Source organism: Biomphalaria glabrata, chromosome 9, assembly GCF_947242115.1.
Source record: "Biomphalaria glabrata chromosome 9, xgBioGlab47.1, whole genome shotgun sequence".
Lineage (NCBI taxonomy): Eukaryota > Metazoa > Mollusca > Gastropoda > Planorbidae > Biomphalaria > Biomphalaria glabrata.
Genome location: NC_074719.1, coordinates 37,379,501 through 37,401,380, shown reverse-complemented (window position 1 = coordinate 37,401,380; position 21,880 = coordinate 37,379,501). Strand labels below are relative to the sequence as shown.

General features: G+C 36.9%; 1 protein-coding gene and 1 long non-coding RNA gene across 2 annotated transcripts in view; one reads left to right on the top strand and one right to left on the bottom strand.

The window, feature by feature from the left end:
- The window catches only part of LOC106056350 (A.superbus venom factor 1-like), a 117,097-nt gene extending 97,814 nt beyond the window's left edge, over nt 1-19,283 (bottom strand). Inside the window, exon 1 of the mRNA XM_056040057.1 lies at nt 19,149-19,283. Within this exon, the coding sequence (XP_055896032.1) occupies nt 19,149-19,210 (62 nt within the window). The 5' untranslated portion in view covers nt 19,211-19,283. The remainder of the gene's footprint in view (nt 1-19,148) is intronic.
- LOC129928046 (uncharacterized) lies at nt 18,530-19,335 on the top strand. The gene is made up of 2 exons (XR_008779635.1): nt 18,530-18,724; nt 19,155-19,335. It is a non-coding gene; the product is annotated as an uncharacterized LOC129928046 (long non-coding RNA).
- Nucleotides 19,336-21,880: the final 2,545 nt, after the last annotated feature.

Sequence of the window (21,880 nt, the reverse complement as noted above, 5' to 3'; positions counted from 1 at the left end):
ACCCAACTGTAACGACTACCTGACATTTGCTGGGGACATTATTTATTTTTTATTTAACTTTTTGAGGTGGTCAAATGACACTATTGTTAACCGTTGGATATAATAACAGATGGGTTTCACATTATCTGCCTCGCAATGTCCTGAAGGTAACTATACTTTATTTGTATGTGTAAACCTGAGAGCTGTTTAAACCTGCTTAGTACTAGATCTAGTAATACATCCAGTCTGTTTTCACCTTTCTGCTAGTATACTATCATCATTGGCCTCCTTCAGTCGTAGAACGACTATGGTTCATCTCAGAGCACACTTCCTCATGTGGTTGTGGAGCCCTATTTTGGAGAAACACTCCCGTCCACAGATAGCGCAGGTTGAGGTGGCTTTTGCTTCGGTGGTAGAGGAGCTGGCCGTTTTTCGGATTGTACGTTTTTCTTCCTGAGCTGAGACCCATGTACTTTCACTGTCCATAGCTGTCTTGGTCACTGTCTCTCTCCATCTGTTGCGGTCTAGAGCTATGTCTTCCCAATTGTCAGTATTGATGTTCACTGATTTGAGGTCACGTTTTATTACATCTATGTAACGGAGGTGGGGGCGACCAGTTTTTCTTGTGCCAGTCGCGAGTTGACCATAGAGGATGACTTTTGGGATGCGCTTGTCCTCCATCCGGCGAACATGTCCAAGCCAGCGCAAACGGCGTTGTCTGAGGGCTGTAAAGATGCTGGGAATACCTGATCAAGCAAGGATCTCAGTATTGCACACTTTTTCTTTCCATGTGACATTCAAGATCCTACGGTATACTATAAGACATGTAGAAATGGAAAAAGCAGAGCTCAAATGTCGGTTTATTTTATGCAATTTATAACTTTCTAAGAACAAATTATCTTTAAAAAATGTGCCCATTTATATTTCGCCCACCTAGAAAGCGAATTGGGGGTTACAGCATAGGAATATGAGATCAGCTTCCATGGTAAGCGCTGCTCTCGGCCACTTACAGCGAGTGGACCCACGACCGGGAGCGGTGCGCTATGAACGTGGTACGGTCTCTTTAATTCCCAGTCTATGACCGCTACTATTGGGAGCCCTCAGACAGGACAGGAATGAAGAGACCCATGTCCAGACCTTTTCGTTGGATAAAAGCCTTTCTAACGATCAATGGGATCTCATTTCATTTCGTATTTGTACCTCTTCCATCCTGTAGCCTTGACACGAGTGCTGGACATTAAAATGGCCCATAGGTCAAATTAGGTTGGGCATCCCTGGTCTAGACCTATTACAAATTTAATTACATGACTGATTTAAACTAATTGTTCCACGAGGCTTGAATAGGTCCAACAAATACTAGAATAATTAACTAGTAGGTTATCACGTGAATTAATCTCTCTAAAAAAATGCAAAATGTTCCGGGAGATTATCAGAATGTGAGAAGTGTCCGTTAATCAAAAAGCTGGGAACCGTTGATTTAAAATGTTCAATCTTTACATTTTTTCCCCGTATTTGATTAATAAAAATTGACTTTTAAAATCCCAAGCAAACGATGATTCCTATTTACGTAAAACTATTTAACGTTTATATTCACTCTAGGTATGCACTACGAGGTTTGGTCCATTGGAATTTTATAACCCCTATTTATAATAACAAAGGCAGAAAGAATAATCCAGAAAATAATAACATTTCTGTCATGTTTATGGAAAATATTCTTTTCTTTTTCAAATGCAAGGTGGGGATTTCTCATTGAGGACACTGAATTGTTAAAAGTAAACCAATTGGATTTTAGACAGAGTTATTGAACAGCCGAAGCTACTTTATTCTTTATACCATAAGACTTAACAAAGAAATACTATTTACTTGTTTATTGACTTGAAATTAGCGTTTCTGTTTATCCAAATAATAATTGTATGGGACAAGATCTTTAAACTAGGTATTAAAGGAAATTGTCCTTAAATGTATACCTACCTTATATAATGATATTAATTCATTAGAAAGTATAAATGCAACCATATCACCAGGGTCGGACTGGCTATATGGGCATTTGGGCAAATGCCCGGTGGGCCGGTACCCAAATGGGCCGGTTGGGCCACCGAAATGGCACATATATCAAATTGTTAAAGGTTTTATAATATTCTTATTATATTATTATTTTTATTTGTATAACAGGCCCTCTGAGCGTCGTGTTTAAAAAAAGTCTTTCACAGACATGACAGTGTAATACTATTTTAATCGAACACATTATCCGAAAATAAAATGTAGAATGTAGACAGTGCTACTAGTAGGCTTCATCTTTTCAGGGCCTACATAATTGCTGATTTGAAAAGACGCTATATTGCTTATTAAGATATACAGTTCACTGTTTGCATGCATATCGATACATTATCAAAGTTAATGATTTTTAAGGACCGATACACCTAGAAATGGATGCCCATCACATGATAGAGAATTTGTGGGCCGAAATTTATAGAAATGCCCGGGCCGATTTTGACACCCAGTCCACCTCTGCATATCACCTACATTTAAATGGGACATAGAATGAAGAGGAGAACATTTGAGCCCTATGTTATTTTCACTTTAAACGATTTAGATTCATACCTAGAAAACAATGGTTCTAAAGGGATAAACCCCAAAATTTTTGGCCATACATTAAAGCCGTACACATTCCTCTAGGCAGATGATATAGCAATTTTAATTTTAGCTACTATAGCCAAAGATTTACAGCTAAATCTAAATATTTACAATAACTACTGTCAAGAAAACCAATTAAGAATAAATGAGGATAAGACTAAAATAATGATATTTGTCTTAAAAAGCAAGAATAGCACTTTTGGAATCAGTGGTAATCCTTCAGAAATAGTGTCCAATTATAAGTACCTTCGTATTATTTTCCCATCTAATGGATCATTCTTAGAACATAGGAAATAGTGTAAAACAAAAGGTGCAAACGCGATGTATAGTCTGCTAAAGAAATGTTATGCATTAAGTCTACCAACAGATAGCGTGGCCGAGAGGCTAAGTATGCTTGAACTTGGCTACATGTGTAGGGGGCTCGAGGTTCGACACCCGACTCGGGCAGAGATGTGTTTACTGAGCGCCTAAAGGCAGCAAGGTAAACCTTTTCCCTCCCCCCCCCCCCCAACTGGTCAACTAATGAGATTGGACTCATAAACATGAAAGTATAAAAGCTACAGCCAAATCATTACTTTTTTTAATCTAATCGTGCTTCCGATTACTTTAGGATGCGAATTATGGAGAATGGAAAAATGTAAAATGCTTGAACATACACGTTTAAATCTTTTTTTCAAAATGATCCTTAAGTTACAACGACACACACATATTTACATGTTGTTGTTTTTTATTTCAATACATTTGAAGTTGTTTAATCGAGGTATTGCCCTTTTGAAAAAAAAATGTTTTCTTGTTAGAAGTACACTTGCTTGGGAAGACTGCCCATCCTTTTTTAAACAAACTACCATGCAAAGATGTTTCTAAAAAAAAGATAAGAAGTAGTAATAAGAAAGTCCAAGTACATCTAGGCGGTCATCATTGAACGAATTATGAAGATATGTCCATTTTTGTACTCAAGAAATAGGCAATGTTTTTCATTATCGGTTGGTGTGTGAGCATTTTAAACTATTCGTATGCAGATTTTCATATTATGCAAGTGGTGTTTGAATAGACTTATCAAACTGTACTTTCAGACACTTAATCAAAGAAAAAGGCTTCGTTATAGAGGCTGAAAGAGAGATTGGCACTTACAAAACCATCTGAATATCTAGATCTAGATTTTGTTAAAATTCTAGATATAGATCTTTTTTTCTAGATCTCTTTATAGTTTAAGATCTAAGTTTTAGTTATGAGTTTTATAGTTATAGAGGTTTAAAGTATATCTAGTTAAAGATCTAGATCTCAATCTTTAAACATTTCTTGACTTTTTTGTCGCGATTTTCTTTAATCCAGTGTTGCCCAAAATACGGCCCGTGGGCCACATCCGGACCGCGACTTGATTGCTAACGGCCCGCCAAAACGTCTTCCCAATGTGTAGAAAATTGCCCACAAAAATAAAAAAAATTTAAAGAGTTGAACAATAAATCTTTCTCTATGTTAGGATCTCACTAATTCTGATTGATTTGTACTATAACCTTTAACATTTGTGCGTTTACGAAATGGAACTCTGTAGAATCTAAAGTGAACGGACCTTTACTTTAGTTGTGGAACATGGTAATAAGCAATAGACCTCATTCACCAATCATAAACAAAAAACATTTAGCCACGTGATGATATTGATAAAACAACTAAAAAAAACTCACGTGATAGCCATTGTGTATAATGTAATTTGTATAGATGAGAGAGAAAATCACGTGGCTAAATGTTGTTTGTTTACGATTGGTGAATGAGGTCAATTAACATTTTTGTCTTCTAAAGAAAGTCTGACTGTTTAAATAAGAAACACATTAAACGTCTTTATCAAACAAATAAGGCGACAATATTAGTTTGAGCTGCGAATAAAAGATTGTTAAACCACGTCTAGAGATTGGTGGATTTATGAGAATATTAACCAACCAAGAGATGAATATGAGTTGGTGGTAAAGCTGGCTACAATGTTGCTCACATTGTGAGTAGAGAAATGAAGCCATTTTCATAATCGTAAAAAAAAATATACTTCAAATTTCTCATTAATTAATGTAAGTACTAGATCTACGGGTTTCTTATAGTTTCAAGTCAATTTTATTAGGTTTTGTATCTTTTTGGCCCACGACACGAGTGTCGGAAATTGAAATGGCCCGCAGGACAAATTTGGTTGGGCTTCACTGCTTTAATCAATCGAAACATGACCATTAATACTTCATGTTATTACGTCTCCCGGGCATGCTATTCTGCCTCAACGTGGCACTCGGGTGGAAACGATCGCTAGAGAAAGTGGTTAGGCTAAATGAATAGCAAAACAAAACTCCTGTGGGAATGTCCAAGTGAATGCGAGAGCGTTCCCATTGCACGGTGCGGAGTTGAAAGAGGGCTTCAATGTCCCTGTCGATAATCCATGCGCCGTTCCTTAAGAGACCATTACACTAATGGCGAGTCCTGCACGGTTAGCTTGGTACAACATAGGAAAATGGCGGGGGTTCCCGGTGTGCTCGGCCTTCGGCCATGTCTTCTAGTCCATGCGCCCGGAGTGCCGGATACGTCGGAAATAGCAATGTCTTACATAGGCAATGACTTGGACCTCTTCCAGACAGAACGTTTCGTTCAAGCAGGCTTACACGCCTAGAGTTCCAAGAGCCTTCGGCTCAACTCTTAAGACGATCAAACAATTATTAAGTCGTGGCCTAAACCTCTGCAGGAATGGGGTCGGGTAGGGTTCTAACAGGAGACACTTAAGAGGACATCCCGGAGAGCATACCACACAACCAGAATATTCTTTGTATTCTAAGCTAGATCTCTAAAGTAGAAAAAAAACCTTCATTTTTATTATGAAAGAATTTTAATCCAAAACTATTGAAGCTCTGTGTGAAGTCTTGGTGTAATTACAATAAAAGGAGGACTCGCTATTATATGGTTTAAAACAAGTTGTTGTTTGTTTAAATCACAGTCTGTCTGATAAACACGGATCCATGGGCGGACATTGGCGGCCACCTTTGAGTTTGTGTGAAACACAAACTCCTTTTGTGATTTTGTATATTGTTATTTTAATATTTAAGTTTATTACGTTAATGTGTGCAGCCGTGTTACTAGAATAGAGTGTTGAACCAGTTCCTACTGAAATCTATCTGTGAGACCGCAGGAAGCGTGATATTTTTACAAAGCTTATATCAACTCACTCTGTCTGGTAAAAAGTTTGAACACGTTATTACTCAAACACCCCTTCTTGGATCAAGCTGAAATTTTGCACAGTTATTCATTATATTTTGTTTGATATTGAAAAAGGAAAATATCTTTTTACTGTTGAGAAATATAGTAAATGTGGAGTTCTTTCCCTTAAATAAGCATTCTTTGTTCTTTTGAAAGGATTTTTGGTTAAATTTTCACTTGTTTTGTGATAATCATGTCTCCCATTTCTCCAGCATTGATTCCTACCACATATTGTCATAAACTTAGTACTCTTTAAATATTCATCACATTAACTCTTTCTTTCCGTAATGATCCGACGAAATTATTCATTTTGCTCATTGGCAGTTTACTTCCCTGTTGGGATTAAACTTCCATAACTTAGTAATCAGAACATATTTTATTTGCTATATTAATTAACACGAATTGATATTTATAAAACCAAAATATAAATATAATTTAATGTTATTGCACAAACAATGGTCGATTAGGAGTGAAGGAGTTAAATTAGAGTTACATAAGAGAGTAGTCAGTCATGCATTCCGTACATCCGGCTCCTTTGAATTTAAGGACGATATCTTTCCTTATAGTACTGCGGCCCATTTCTCGCGTGTTGTCAATTTGTCTACTGGTTGTGCACTGGTCTACGTCAGCGTCTAGACGCAATTGGAGATCACTCTTCTTTCGCTTAATCTCTTCATTTGATCTCAACTTTTATGCTTTTATAACATACAAAAAACAAACTTTGTTAAATTGTTTTTTTTTTTTGGTCACACATGAGTGAGGTTATACATAATCACTTTTCTGATTAAAAATGTATTACATGACATTGGAAGTGGTAATGACCTAGCTTTAACATAAACCTGGGATGTTGTATAGACTAGCAGCACTAGGGCCCAGATAACAGTGCAGACATGAGGGGCTCTATTTGGAGGATCTGGATGACAAAACTCAGATGTTAGGCTGGTGTCTGGTCATCGCTATAGGCTTTCCATGGACAACCTTATAAAAAGATCATACAAAATCATGCGCACAACACTAATATATATTGAGATGAACTTTATGAACAAAAATGTCTAGGAAAAATCTTGAAACAAAACAAGTCGTCGCGAAGTAGGCGACTTCTGTCGATCAAGACTAGAACCGAGCGGTACAAAAACTCGTTCGTTCCTTACTCAGTCAGACTATATCAACGCCACTCGTTGATCAGGAAACATGAAAAGGACCACGATGTCTGTGTGTAGTCGCTCAATGAACTGTTTATGTTGTGTCTCTTTATGTGAATGTTTCTGTTGTGTTGTCTGTATATGAGAAAAGAGTCCTTGTAATCACAACAAATTTTCATTAGGATCAATAAAGCAGTCTTAGTATAGTCTTAGTTTTGGTCTTAGTTTTAGTTTTAGTTTGAGTCCTCGTACGAGCGTGCCTATCACCTTTAACTTCTCTCACTAACTTTTGTACCCTAGCGCTACTATGTGTCACATGTCATGTTTATTATTTATTTTTAGTGGCCACCTAAAGAGGCTTAGCCGCTATTAATTCTGAGTGGTCAGGCGTCCGTCGTCTGTCCGTCCCGTTAAATTCTCATAAACTAGAAATACAAATTAAAATATGGTATCATATTTGAAACTTTTAAAGTTCTGATGCAAGGCTACTTCTATCTTTTCCAAAAGAAATCCGTTCAACTTTGAAAATTAACTATGCAAGGCGATTTTCATAAAAATACTTAGCCATTATTTGGGGGCCCGGGGGGGCTTGACCTCTATGGGGGCCCTTGCAATTTGTGTTATAGTTAACATGCAATTTAAAAACATTCATATGGGGGCCCCCCTCAAGTGGGGGCCCGGGGGGATTTTCAAAATTTTCCCCTCCCTTCCCTCACCCTAGCTACGCCATGGATTCCAGAAGAGTAGGAAGAGTCTTGGTATTGATGATGTGTTGTCCTGTTTGCTTTAAAGTAATAAGAAAAAAAGGCCAAACGATTTTTTGAAATGTTATTACTTTTCAAAAAAAGATTAAAAAGAATAGTGTTACAAATGACCAGTGACAGGAAGAGGTTAACGTGTGACCCCGGCGAGATAACACTGCAGCGGGTATTCTCTGGAATGTACATGTATCAACAAAGATAGGATGTGACGTGTCCTCACGTGTTGTTCCAGAAGATACTAGCAGTGTCCAGTGACAGATAGAGGTCACTACGTGTGACCCCGGCAAGATGACACTGCAGCGGGTGTTCTCTGGTATCTACATGTATAAATAAAGACAGGATGTGACGTTTCCTCACGTGTTGTTCCAGAAGGTACTAGCAGTGTTTGTGCAACTTTAGAGAAGCGATTAGGGACTCTATATAAGCCAGAGAGTTAATGTAAAAAGTTAGTCGTATGGAGTCGTTGGTAGAATCGTCGGTTACAGTCTTCGTTACTGTTGTCTACTGTGCGAGACAGTGGAAGAGAAATGTGTACGACTCGATGCAAGTTAACTAGGGTAGAGTTAACTGGAGTGGACTACTGTCGTTAAAGTCTAAACAGCGAACTACAGTGGACTTGAGCCGTTACAGTCGATACAGTCGATGTAAGACGTGCACGGCTCTGATTCGGTAGACTTGAGTACGACTTGGTTCAGCTTTGGGAGACCTGGAGCGACACTGGGAAGTGTGTCGTTGGTTTGTTCTGTGGAATACGGCTCGATGCAAGTTGAGAAGAGATGAATTGCAACGAAGTGAAGAGATGAATTGCAACGAAGTATAGCTAACTGTAAACTGACTGATATTGTACAGTCTTCTACGCTACATGTTACAGTGACGAATTGTTAGAGTTAATAGTCAATAAAGTTATATGAAGCTGAAAGTTGAGTCGTCAAGTTCTTTGCAGTGTTTTTATTTTTTTTTTGCCTACTAGTACATTTAGCCAGAAGATTCAGAAATACGTAACAATATAATGGCTTGAATATTCCTGGTCCACGGGTGAATTCGATGGGGGCCGCCTCTAAGTTTGTGTGATAACACATAATACAATTCTTCCTTTTAAAATGGGTGCGGGGAGATAACACAATTCGTAGCAAAACAGCTACTGGAAGCAGTGGCGTAGCTAGGGTAGGGGGAGGAGGGGGAAGAGAATTTGAAGATCCCCCCTTAAGTGGGGGCCCGGGGGGATTTTCAAATTCTCTCCAAAAGAGTGTCCGAAATTTGCTTTTAAATAAATTAAAAATTACGTCACTGTCATGTAATCTTGCTTTACACGTTGTTATATAAGTCAGTGACCCTGTTGGATGTGTTCCGTGTGGAGTTACTCTCAATTTCAAGGAGTAACTTCCATACCACCGTGCCGTGTTACTCTCAGGAAGTAACTTGGTTTACAGGGTAGTTTAATTCATCATCCTTATTATTTAAGAAGAAACCTGATAAGAGCACTGAAAACAAAGGAGACTATGAACGTGTGGAAGAAAAGTGTCACTATTCAGATGAATCATTTGTTGGGAAAGTCAAGCAAGTTTGTTACTTTTCTCTAATGCTTGATTCCACCCCAGATGTTTCTCATCAAGAACAGGTATCTCTAATAGTTCCTTACTTGGTGGTTGATCATTTCTAAATAAAGAGTCATTTATTGGTTACTTTGAAATTTTGAAACCTGATGGATAACATTATGAAGAACTTGCTCTGAAAACTCTTAAAGACATCGGAATGGACCTTCATCTGTGCAGAAGTTAAACCTATGATAACGCAGCCATAAATCCAAAGGCAATATTTCTGATCTGTGATAATCACTCTCTGAAGCTGGCAGCTCTTCATTTTGCTGAGATAGATCCGGCAAATGTCACATTTTTTTGGAACTGTACATGAATTGTTAAAATTTTTTTCCAATGATGAGAAACGGACGAAACTGATCACCCAATCCATCGAAAAAGCAAAAGAAGTTATAGAATGCTATGGTGTTACTGTAATCAAAATAACCAGAAGAAAGAAAAGACTTGATTGGGAGTTGAGTTCTGATGTAGGGCTGTCAATAGAACTACAATTCAAACGTGATGCGACAGAAGTGCTGGACAGACTTCATATGGAAATGAAGGACAGATTCCGATGGCTGCAAAACCATGTGAACACCTTTGGGTTACTTCTTGAAACAAGATACCTCTTGGAGTCTATGGATGATGACACGCTGATGAAAAACTGTGTTACTTTTTCCTGTTTGATGAAATACAAGCAAATCGCTTCTTCACTGATGGCATTGATGCACGAGCACTTTTCATCAACAAACAAGTGCCACAATCACCAAATGGACATATTGAGGAAGCTGGCTTCATATGGTAATTATGTGTGCCCAAACCTTGTAATCTCCATCCGAATACTGCCACTTCTATTGCGTCATATGAGAGATCATTGTCAAAGCTCAAGTTAATCAAAAACTATCTTAGGAGCACAATGACGCAAGAGAGGCTTAGTAGCATGGCTTTAATGTCAGTGGAGTCACAACTACTAGACAGTATCGATGTAGATGATGTTATAGATGCCTTTGCTGCACAGAAAGCACGACGTGAAGCGATATGAATTGAGATTTGTCACTTGTGCATTATTTTACCAATAAACAACGGTATTATTCATTACAAGTTTCTTAATGATTTTTTCTTGTTTATTTTACTGATTTACTGTACCAATGTGAATGTAGGCTTATATATTTATTAAGTACAGTATCTCATGTCATGGTGTTTAAAGTCGAAATGCTAGTTTCCTCCAAAGAAATCGATCCCCCCCGGGTCCTCAAAATCCCTTGTTACGCCCCTGACTGAAGGAAATTTAATGTAAGCAATCATTTTTATCCATTTTCTCACTTTGTTTATATTCACTTTAACTTATCTTATATTTATGTCTCACACTCTCTTAGATTTTGGTTCTCACCCTCTGTAAATCTTTTCCTACCTCTCTCCGCCATTCTTTTTTTTTCTTGTCTGTCTCCCTCTCTCTCTTTCCCTCTTTGTCTCTCTCTCTTCCTAACTTTGTCTCTCTACCTCTCTCTCTTCCTCACTTTGTCTTTCTGCCTCTCTCTCTTCCTCAGTGTCTCTCTCTCTCTTCCTCACTGTCTCTCTCTATTCCTCACTGTCTCTCTCTCTTCCTCACTTTGTCTCTCTACCTCTCTCTCTCTTCCTCACTTTGTCTCTCTACTTCTCTCTCTATTCCTCACTGTCTCTCTCTCTCTCTTTTAATATATCACTCTTCCCTTTCTCTCTCTTTCTATAACATAATCCTAATGTAGATGCAAACTGTCAAGCACGCGCTGGTAGAATGAGGTCTACATCCTCAGCGTTCTCATTGCACGGAATATAAGATTCTTACCGCCCCTCCCCTAATCCATTACTCCCCATTAAGAAGCCAGGTATGTTGTAATTTAAAATAAAAAAACTTAAACCAAAGGCCTTTTTTTTTTCTTTTGACGGGACAGACTATTTGGCCAATAAAATGTCTCTATCTACCAAAGTAAACCCCAGTCATCTGACACATTAAAACTAATTTTTTTTACTTTATTAAATCGATCTGTTTCTTATAGTCGAACCAATGTTACTCTAGGAACTGCTGTATAACACTAATGCAATAAAATAAAAATGGAAAGATAATGGTGAAAGAAAAAAAAAAGGGGGGGGGGAGATAAATAACGGGTGGAAAGGCAGAAGGCGGGAAAAACCCTACGGGAGAATCCAGACGACATCTGCTTACCTCGCTACTTAGTTCTCAGCTTGTCTAAACAAACTAAGGACAACTAGATTTAGGTTTTTTTTTCTACTTTCTGTGTTTGTAACTTGACGTTTATTGCTTCCTCTTAGGGCGTCAGGGTGTACGTCGGTTGATGAAGCGGACAGACAAATACGAGCAGACGAGTTTAAGTTTTTTTTTACAAATAAAACAAAAATGTTACTGTTATGTAAACAACATATTACGGACGTTGAACCTATTCCCTAATACTACATTTATTTATCTGAGTGAATGGGTCCATTTATCTATCGTCGGTTCCTCTGCAGAGAGTTCCTCTGTTTCTTTATTTCAAAGCTTCTATTAGCTCCCTCTGTCTGGTACAACTCTTGGACACGTTATTTCTCCCACTTCCCAATCTTGGTTCAAATAGAAAATGTGCACCTTTATTCTTTGTCCGTGACAACACATGAAACAATCTAAAATTAACCATGCAGTTAATTAATAATTAGAAGTAGACAATATACGAGCTTTAAACAGAGGAATCAGATTTATTAATAGATCTAATTAGTAGTTAAACAATATACGAGCTTTAAACAGAGGAATCAGATTTATTTTGGTTGGGTTCAGGAGAAGAAAGAGGAGACTTCCGACCTCCATTATAGTAGGTTTTTAAAAACGTATTGGGGAAATTTACGAAGGTATTAAAATAGAATTCAACCTTGTGCTAAGCAAAACATTGAGGGTGGATTTAAAAAAAAAAAAAACTATTTTAAAAACACTTCAGAGGATAAAAAAATTTAAACCTCTTTGGGTTAGTCATTAGAACTAATTTATTGAAGTCAAAAGAAGACACTGTGACGCAATCACAAGTATGTTTGTTTTAAAAATGTGCCTTGCACTTTACGTGCTTACTATGTACCGTATTTTAGGACCGCGCTTTGAGCAGAAGTCATTGAAATTAGGTCAACCTCGATTGAGCTCATTAAGCTCAGCCTCCGCGACTCTTTTATCTTCCAGTGTTGAATGAGCCATGAACGTTGTTTTTTAATTGCGTGGCGGGAATGACTCTAAACCAAAAGTGCAATCGATTCTTGTCTTGTCAGCTCTTTTTTTAAAACAGGTATTTCCTGAACACATAATTATCATTTGTTTTTAATTACTTAGATAGGTGTGACGTTTTGAAGCGTGTATCTTCTGGATATCACACAGGAGCGTTCTGAGGGCGCTCCTGTTTCACGCCGTGGGCGTAGATATTGAGAGAAGCGGTAGGCCTATATATATAGAGAGAGAAGTACAGGAAAGAACCCTTCAATTCGAAGACACCCTTTGAACGCCTTTTTTTTTTAAATATCTCTATTCATGTCATAACTTCATAGAAGGTAGATGGTGGATGGGCGGAGGAATCTGTACGCTGATCTCAAAAACTGCTCTAACGATTTTTATAGAAATTAAATAGTTGGTTTGTATATTGCTGAGAAAAAAATAACTAGTCACGTGGAGGAAAGCTCTAGTTTGACCGTTATGAGATAAATTTAAATTTGGCTACAGAACTAGTCTAGGTCTAGATCCAACATCCGTTTCGAAATAACTATCGCTTTCAGAAATTTCCTAATGTAAGGCTTTATTGATTCAAGAAATTAATTTAAGGAAAATAAATTTGACGCATCACCTTCCAAGTTCAAAGTCTAGAGTTAAAGGCCTTTAAAAGATTTGCTTATATTTTTTTTTACGTAAATCTAATATAGATTACATCTAGATTCTAGATCCAAGTGTAGATCTAGATCTAGAACTTTAGAGCTCTAAATTAGCAGTCTAGGTCTAGGTATAGATCTAGATATCTATATAATGAAAGTGCCAATAAAAAATAAAACAATTTCAATAGTTCATTGTTGCTTTAGCCTAGTGGATAGAGACGTTGGAACAACGAGCTAACAATGCCAAAGTACGGGTATCATACCCGGCTCAACCCAATTTTTAAAAATATATTTTATTATATTTTTTATGTTGTATAATGGACGAACTGTCATTTAAAAAAAATCTTTAAAATTTTTTTCTTGTTAAAAGATTGCTTCTTGTTTTATTTTCTCCATAATCGACTTGTGGTATACTTGATGTATCATATATAAAGTACTAATGTATACAGATACATGAATGTAAGAAAGCAGATACCATATAGCACAATCTTATTATACTCCATACGAAATTGTTTGTGTACGGGGCTGACTTTATTTTCACTGTTTGCACGGCTGACGTTCAGTGTGTAGCTAGGAATTTTCCATCATTCATCGGAACTTTGAATGATTTAAAATATCATAAATGTCCGAATTTCATTTTCTCTTCTGGTTTCTGAGATATAAACGGGACGGACGGACGGACAGACGGGCCTCACAAAACTAATAGCGTCTTTTCCCCTTTATGGGGGCCGCTAAAAATGAGTAAAGCGATTAACATTCAAATTGCATTTTTTTTTAACAAAGTAAATCTAAGAGGTAAATAATGAACATTGTTCGTTATAAAATAGACAAATCAAGCTTCTCTTTGTTCATATGAACTCTCCTGTTATTTATTTTGTTTACTACTAATAGTTTTAAAAATTGTGAATGTAAAAAAAAAAAAACTGCTTGTATATTTATGTTTTAAAATTAAATGTTCGCTTTTAGAAGATAAAAAATAGCTGTTGAACCAGAATTTTACAAGCTACTAATATCATGAAATCGGATTTTCAATATCGTTTCTCGTTTGTAAGATTCGAACACGATAAATCGCGAGGCCTGAAAGTGGTGCACTTAAACTCTCTACTGACCCAACCACCAACCCCCGTACTTTGTCCCTAGTTCATGTCATCACTCTGTCAAACTTTCAATGTACACCCACCGCATATTCATATAGTAAACAAAGTCAATGCTAAAACTCCATTGAAACTGTTTCATTCATACTAGCCCTATCCCAGCAGACCCAATACAGATAGAAATCTTGTATCTTTTTATACTGTTTGTTTGAGACATCCATCTTTGGTAGGCAGGTGGTGAACAGAAGTGACATGCTTAATCCCCGTGCCTGCGGGGGGCACCGCGATATATAGTTTCTTTTGTCCTCATCAGCTCATCATAGACAAAATCGGGGGGTCGATTCAACGCGTACCAATACGCTAAAGACTGAAATACTCGATAAAAAGTTCACCTAAACAATGACTTCTCACTTACTGTCATTAAAGCTTTATAACAACTAGATCTACACCCAAAACCATGAAACCTCTGAACATAAAATTCTGGTTAGAGTTTGGGTAAGCCCCGCATGTCTTTATCTCAGAACCCATCGTACTGCCAAGGCTTCATCCACGTAGTCTATGATTCTGTCTAAGAATTTTCGTTGATATTGACTTAAGCTAACAGGATATATTTACATAGCACGTTGCAGCTTCTACTGCCCAATTTCTCATTTTAAACTTATCTGTAAAGAAACAATTTTATTTTTGAAAATGAGGCATGCAGATTTCCTTTTAGCTGAAAAAAAAATGGTAAAGCTAGACATTTCTATCTGATAACTAGTTAACTAATACAATATGAAACTATTAGTTAACTAATATGGTATAAAAATTATCACTGTCACACAAGGATTTGTTTTTCTGACGCAAGGAAGTCTCATTCAGATATGAGATTCTAGTTCTATGTGAAATAGTAGTATAATTCACTGTGTGATATGAGGGTTCCAATTCAGTGTGTGAAATGAGGTTCTAATTCTGTCATTTGAGGGTTCCAATTCAGTGTGTGAAATGAGGTTCTAATTCTGTCATTTGAGGGTTCCAATTCAGTGTGTGAAATGAGGTTCTAATTCTGTCATTTGAGGGTTCCAATTCAGTGTGTGAAATGAGGTTCTAATTCTGTCATTTGAGGGTTTCAATTCAGTGTGTGAAATAAGGTTCTAATTCTGTCATTTGAGGGTTTCAATTCAGTGTGTGAAATAAGGTTCTAATTCTGTCATTTGAGGGTTCCAGTTCGATGTGTGATATAATGATCTTATTTCATGTAATTTGACGATATACATAAGCCTTTTTGAGACTTTAATTCCGTTTGATGTTATTGTCCTATTCTTGTGATATTCAATGTGATGGAAGTTTCAAATAAACTTCCTTAAAAATTCCAAAGCACAGACGGACAATGCCAAATCTATTATAAGCAATTTTAATGTCCGAAGAGTGCGCCAAAAACACCATAAAAACCCACCAAAAACATCAAAAACACCACCAAAAACACCAAAAAACAACGAATGGCTTCTCACTCTTTAGAGGTCATATAAAACAAAATAAAGTTCTCCTTTCGAACCATGCCTGTATATGACAGATAATGTAAACGCCATCTGTTTCAGTGGCCCTCTGTTAACGAGGGTATGATTTGTCAGCATAATGACAAATCGCGTTTCTTTTTCCCAAATTTAGGCCAGGTACCATTTTAACTGGGTGGACTCAGAGGCGCCCAAAGATCCCAAAATTAAAAATCCCTGTCTTCACCAGGATTCGAGCCCGGGAAATACGGATTGCAAGCTAGTGCCTTAAAGATTATAAAAACAACAAAAATTTACATTTAAATCCTATTCGCTGCATATAATGTCTAGAAAATATGTAGATCTATATATTCGAGATCTTGTGCATTATTATCATGCCATTGAGAAGAAAAATACCGTAATGAAAAAAAAAAATAAAACCCTTCTAACTAGAATTAGATGCATATAACGCTAAGAGATATAAGTTAAGTTCTAGTAATTCTTTAAGCCGCTTTAATTGATCTTCCATAGCATTAATCCTATTCATTTAGGTATTATTACTTATACGGGTAAAGCTCAAATCCTGGTGTAGCCTCGGATTTTTTATTTCGGGATCTTTGGGCGCCCCTGAGTCTACCCAGTCCATTCGTCTCCCGTGGGCCACATCTTCTGTCTTATAGATCGCGAGGTCTGAAAGGGGGACTTTTTTTTTATACTTTTACTAGAATACTATAGAGGAACATTTGTTAAACTGTTGTTCTCCAGAGTATTAGACAGAGGCGTAGTGAGCAAAACGTTCGTCAGGGGCAAGGCACTTTATTGGAGCCCCCACCCCATTTTCCCATGAAAATCGCATAGAAATATAGGCTGCGGGTGGCGCCCAAGGCATTGTGTTCCCCCTTGCCCCACCCTGAATGCGCCTCTGATATTATTTTACCTGTCGGATGTTTATTTATGTCTACTTAATACACGCTAACAAAAAAGAAGTCTGGGTCAGGATGATTGACAATAAAAACTCAGCGCCATCAGTAAACATATAGAATTATGTGAATATACACCAGAAAGATTAGCATTATGTTATTGTGAGAATGGTGAGGTATGCAGAACGAAATGCTGGTAACATATACATCTTGTCTTTTTAAATGTAAGCTCAGGACTGCACTTAGATTTGACATACCCCTAAGCTATCTGAGATATCTGACTCTTTGTAATCAACACGAGGTAATTTTTCCTTTCATCTGTCTTTAAAATGGTTGAAACTATCATTTTTAAATGTCTAAATGATATGCTTATATGTGGGATGTGTGGTCTAGAAGTTAAATACGTTTGAACTTTGCTTGGATGCCTGTCAATGGGACTCAAGGTTCGACACCCGACTCGAGCAGAGATGTGTTTACTGAGCGCATAAAGGCAGCACGTAAAACCTTCTCCTAGACACCCCCTCTCCCCGCTGGTCCACTAATGAGATTGGGTCATGGCTCTCTGAGCATGCTATAAGCTTGAAAGTTGCGCTATATAAAGGCAATAAATTATATTTGTAATTCATGTTCAATATGCTATGACAGTAATAGGTTAATTCCTGTTTGTATTACCTGTGTGAGACCGTTAGTTGTGTAATGCGGTGTACGCATTAGTCTTAAGAGATGTGCAAACAGGAAGTTTACTTAAAGTTCGTTTTGCAAAACATACAATATTTTTAACAGAAGATTGGAGAATGAAAGGGAGATAATTAGAAATAATATGTTTTTACTATATTTCCTGTTCGAGATGTGTGTATTTAGAGTGCCTATAAAATTGGGAGACTAGCTTATAGCAAGGCCCAGCAGTCAATAAGCTGTAAGCTTCATGTCGGCTAAATTTGTGCAAGGAGCTTTGCTTAAATCCGAACTGATACGTACTGTGTGTCAATACATTTATGCACAGTATGGAATAAAAAGTGCCAACGTTTCTGACATGACAAGCACTATAATGATAGATTAAAAAGAAAAGTGATGTTACTGTCTACTCATACTACCAATTGAAGTATCCAAACAAGTAAATACAAATTGGAATATTAAAAAAAAATAATTTAAAAAAATGAACAGAATTTTATCTAGTAAAGAATTTTCAAATTCGTCTATTTATTTGTATCTGGTATCAAAGGGTTCAAGGCCCGAGGTTTGTAAAAAAAGGATTAGCTCCTATTGTCTGTAAAATACTCCTAAATGAAATGCGTCTCAAATAGCCTCTGAAAACTAAGTCCAGCAGCTGGCTTGCTCGTGTGGCGTGTGAACAGGCGTCTTAAGACCGAGAGTTTCGAGCAGATGGAACTCTTCAGCCTAGTGAGGCAGTTCATCTAGGGGTATTCGACTTCAAACTCCCACTGTCTTTGCGATACTAAGGCTTCGTAGAGACAACTTCAGAAGAAACCTTGGTAGTGAAGCTCCTTAGACGTTAGAAATATCAACTATGATAGTCCTTGCGGAAGCTTCAGCAACTGAGTTAGTGCCACTGTAATAGGAAGGGTTCATTAGGATCACATCAACAAGGTCGTGTGAGTGGGTCCCTAAGGAATGCGCCTGGAGACAATTCATATGAGCATTCCTATTATCTCTCTAGATAGAAGGAGCCATTTATACATATATATAATATATATATTTTATTATTTTTTTCATTTTTATTTATTTATATATTATTGTTATTGTTATTGTTATTGTTATTATTACTATTATTATTATTATTATTATTATTGATATTATTATTATTATTATTATTGTAGTTGTTGTTGTGTAAAAAAAAACGAACTAATATTCATTCTCTTGTACTGCCAGGGTCGAGTTGCGTTAGAGAGAAACGAAATTCATTGTAGTCTCCCTTTAACAGTGTTCACTTTAAAAATGTTATGGTGATGTGGCCGGTCTGCTCCAGTACCGCCCTCTGACTGGCGACGAAGATGTTCTTAAGGATGTTAAGAGCATTGAAGGTATCTGTCAGGTCAGTTGACATTCCTGGAGATTTTTTGCCTGTAACCTGTGAGAGGCTTATCATCACAATTAAAAGACACGAATCAATTAAAAAAATAACCAATTAGTCAATTGATTATTGTAATTAATTATTTGGTTTGATACCCAAATAAAGGGGAATTAATCCCTCGTTATTAAACAGATACGGCTTAGTATGTAGGGTTTCGTCCCCTCAGTTAATTGACTCTTTAGTTCTCCAACACCTTTTGTAGAATGAAGTTGACCCTTTAAAAAAAATATTTATAGTACCTAACCAAACAGGAATCATATTAAAAAAATCTCTTTCGTTCTCTAAATGTTTCTTTTCTTTTACTCCCCCTCCCCTCCCCCCCAAACATGATTGCAGTGTATGACAAGTGAAATAGACTATTGAGTTACTCAAATGTTCTACTCACCTACAGGATACCGGAACCAGAAGAAGCAGTAGAATCCAAAACGTCTGCATGATGTCTCTCATTAAATCCTTGTCTAGAAATGTATTTCCTTGGCCACACTATGATATCCACTGGACCACAATAAGATATCCGCTGGACCAAAATATTATATCTGCTAGGCCACAATAAAATATCTGCTGAACCACAATATATCTACTGTATCACAATATGTTATTTTATAGACCACATTAATAGCTCCTTAACCACTAGATTTTAAATATTTAATTACAATATATCTTCTTAATCACAAATGTAATATACTACTTCACTTTGACATAGAAAGTTCCCGAAAAGAAACGAAAATTCTCCAGTCTTTTACATTGAAACACTTTTTTTTCTATAAATCTTTTTTTTAGTTGACACGAAAATCTTTCTAGAACAGATGGGATTAACAATGTTCTTCTATTTATCTAATATATAAAGCAGAAAGTAAGGCGAATGTATGTACCGAATAGAAATCAAAACCGTTTGACCAATCTTGATTAAAACTTGGCATAAATCTTCCTTGACCACAAGGCCTGAAAGGGGAACTTTACTTTTACTATTTAATGTTCCTTGGCCACAAGGTCTGAAAGGGGAACTTTACTTTTACTATATAAATGTTCCTTGACCACAAGGTCTGAAAGGGGAACTTTACTTTTACTATATAAATGTTCCTTGACCACAAGGTCTGAAAGAGGAACTTTACTTTTACTATATAAATGTTCCTTGACCACAAGGTCTGAAAGGGGAACTTTACTTTTACTATTTAAATGTTCCTTGACCACAAGGTCTGAAACGGGAACTTTACTTTTACTATTTAAATGTTCCTTGACCACAAGGTCTGAAAGGGGAACTTTACTTTTACTATATAAATGTTCCTTGACCACAAGGTCTGAAAGGGGAACTTTACTTTTACTATATAAATGTTCCTTGACCACAAGGTCTGAAAGGGGAACTTTACTTTTACTATATAAATGTTCCTTGACCACAAGGTCTGAAAGGGGAACTTTACTTTTACTATATAAATGTTCCTTGGATCATGGTGAATCTGTAGTGTATGTTCAATGTCCCTCCCACAACCGGATGGCCCTAAAAATAGACAAAAAGAACGTAATTGTATTTATATTTAAATAACGAAACTGTTCCCAGTAGTTTATATTGGATAGGAATATGTCGGCTGAACGGGTAAACCCCATTTTCATACTCTTTTATTTTCGTCTGTGCAAAGGCTGTGTGAAGGGTCTAGTGTGATTAGCGTAACTTGTTCTTAATATATTCCATAGATGTTTGAAGAGAAAAGAAACACAGGATTCTAATTAGAGCATGAAATCAAACTGACGCTCTCTTTAGACCAAAAAAAAAGGGTAAACAAATAATTCATATCTTCATAACAATGCTACAAGTACATTCAGTGGCGAAGCAAGGTACCCATGGGCCCGGATTCAAGAACATCTTGGTGGGCCCCCCTCCAACCAATAAGACAAATTTAGTGTGTGACAAAAATGAGTAATCTAAATGTAAAGACATTCCAATGTAAAGATTGTACCATTTTTTTAAAATAAGTAATCATGTCATAATGTTTGATTCAGTTAGGACTACATATAAGTAATAGTGTCTTAAAAGTCAATGTTTTTACAACTTCTTAACAGAGTTAAACGACTTAAAAGTGTTTCAAATGAACAAACAAATGTTCTTCCTAAGCTCTAATGTCGGCCCCAACTGGCCATGAGTTATGGGCCCAAGCGTAATGATCTCCTTCGCACCATGGTTGCTACGCCACAGTTGTGGGCCCCTATTGGTCGTGGGCCCGGGATCATTGAACCCCTTCGATGCTACGCCACTGAGTACATTTCAGTTACTTATTATTTTAGAACATCACTCTAAGTAGCAAGCACCATTTACATGTCGAACCGCTAAATCTAAATCCTGTCAAACTGGGCCAACAGCCCTTAAGTTTAAACTCTGTTTGCTCCAAGTATAATAGATTAAAAGAATTAAATCTCACCGCAGAGCGAATGTTAATACATATTTCGAATGTTGTTCACATTTAGAATGGATTGCTTAAAGCAGATTTGACCGCTTTGTCTTGTGCTGCACAATTTAAGAATGTTTCGTCCTAATGTTGCGCAATATGAGAATTAAACAACTTAATCCTGTGCAGTTCAAGAACTCGGTCACTTTATATTGCACAATGTACATTTGTAACTATTTTCCAAACACAAAGTTATTTGACAATAACTGTTACAAGCTATGTCTTCCTGCAGAACTTCTAATGAATTTTTTTACAAAACGTGTTCAAAATGTTCAGATTTAGCAGCATTTAGTTATTGAATAACTAAAACAACGAGCCTCGTCAACTCTGCAAATAAGCACGCATTGTTTTGGATTACAGACTTGTACTAAATTTGTTTCTTCTGAATTTTTACGACGACACATAAAGAATAGAGCCTTCTCTTCTGCAACCTCACTGGCCTAGATCCATATCCCGAAGTTTTAATTAACGCTTCAGCCAAAGTGGGCAGCTGAAGCCAGCCTCCTGTTCGCTAACTTCTCAAAATATTGTTATCTCTTTATTCCCCTATTTTATTGTTGCAGCTTTTAAAGGATGAACATCCATTAAACAAAAGATAAGTGCTGGTGTTGGGTAAGACTTACTGAGAACAGACTGATAGAAGCCTGATAAATAACGCGATTGCTTTATTGAAGATATA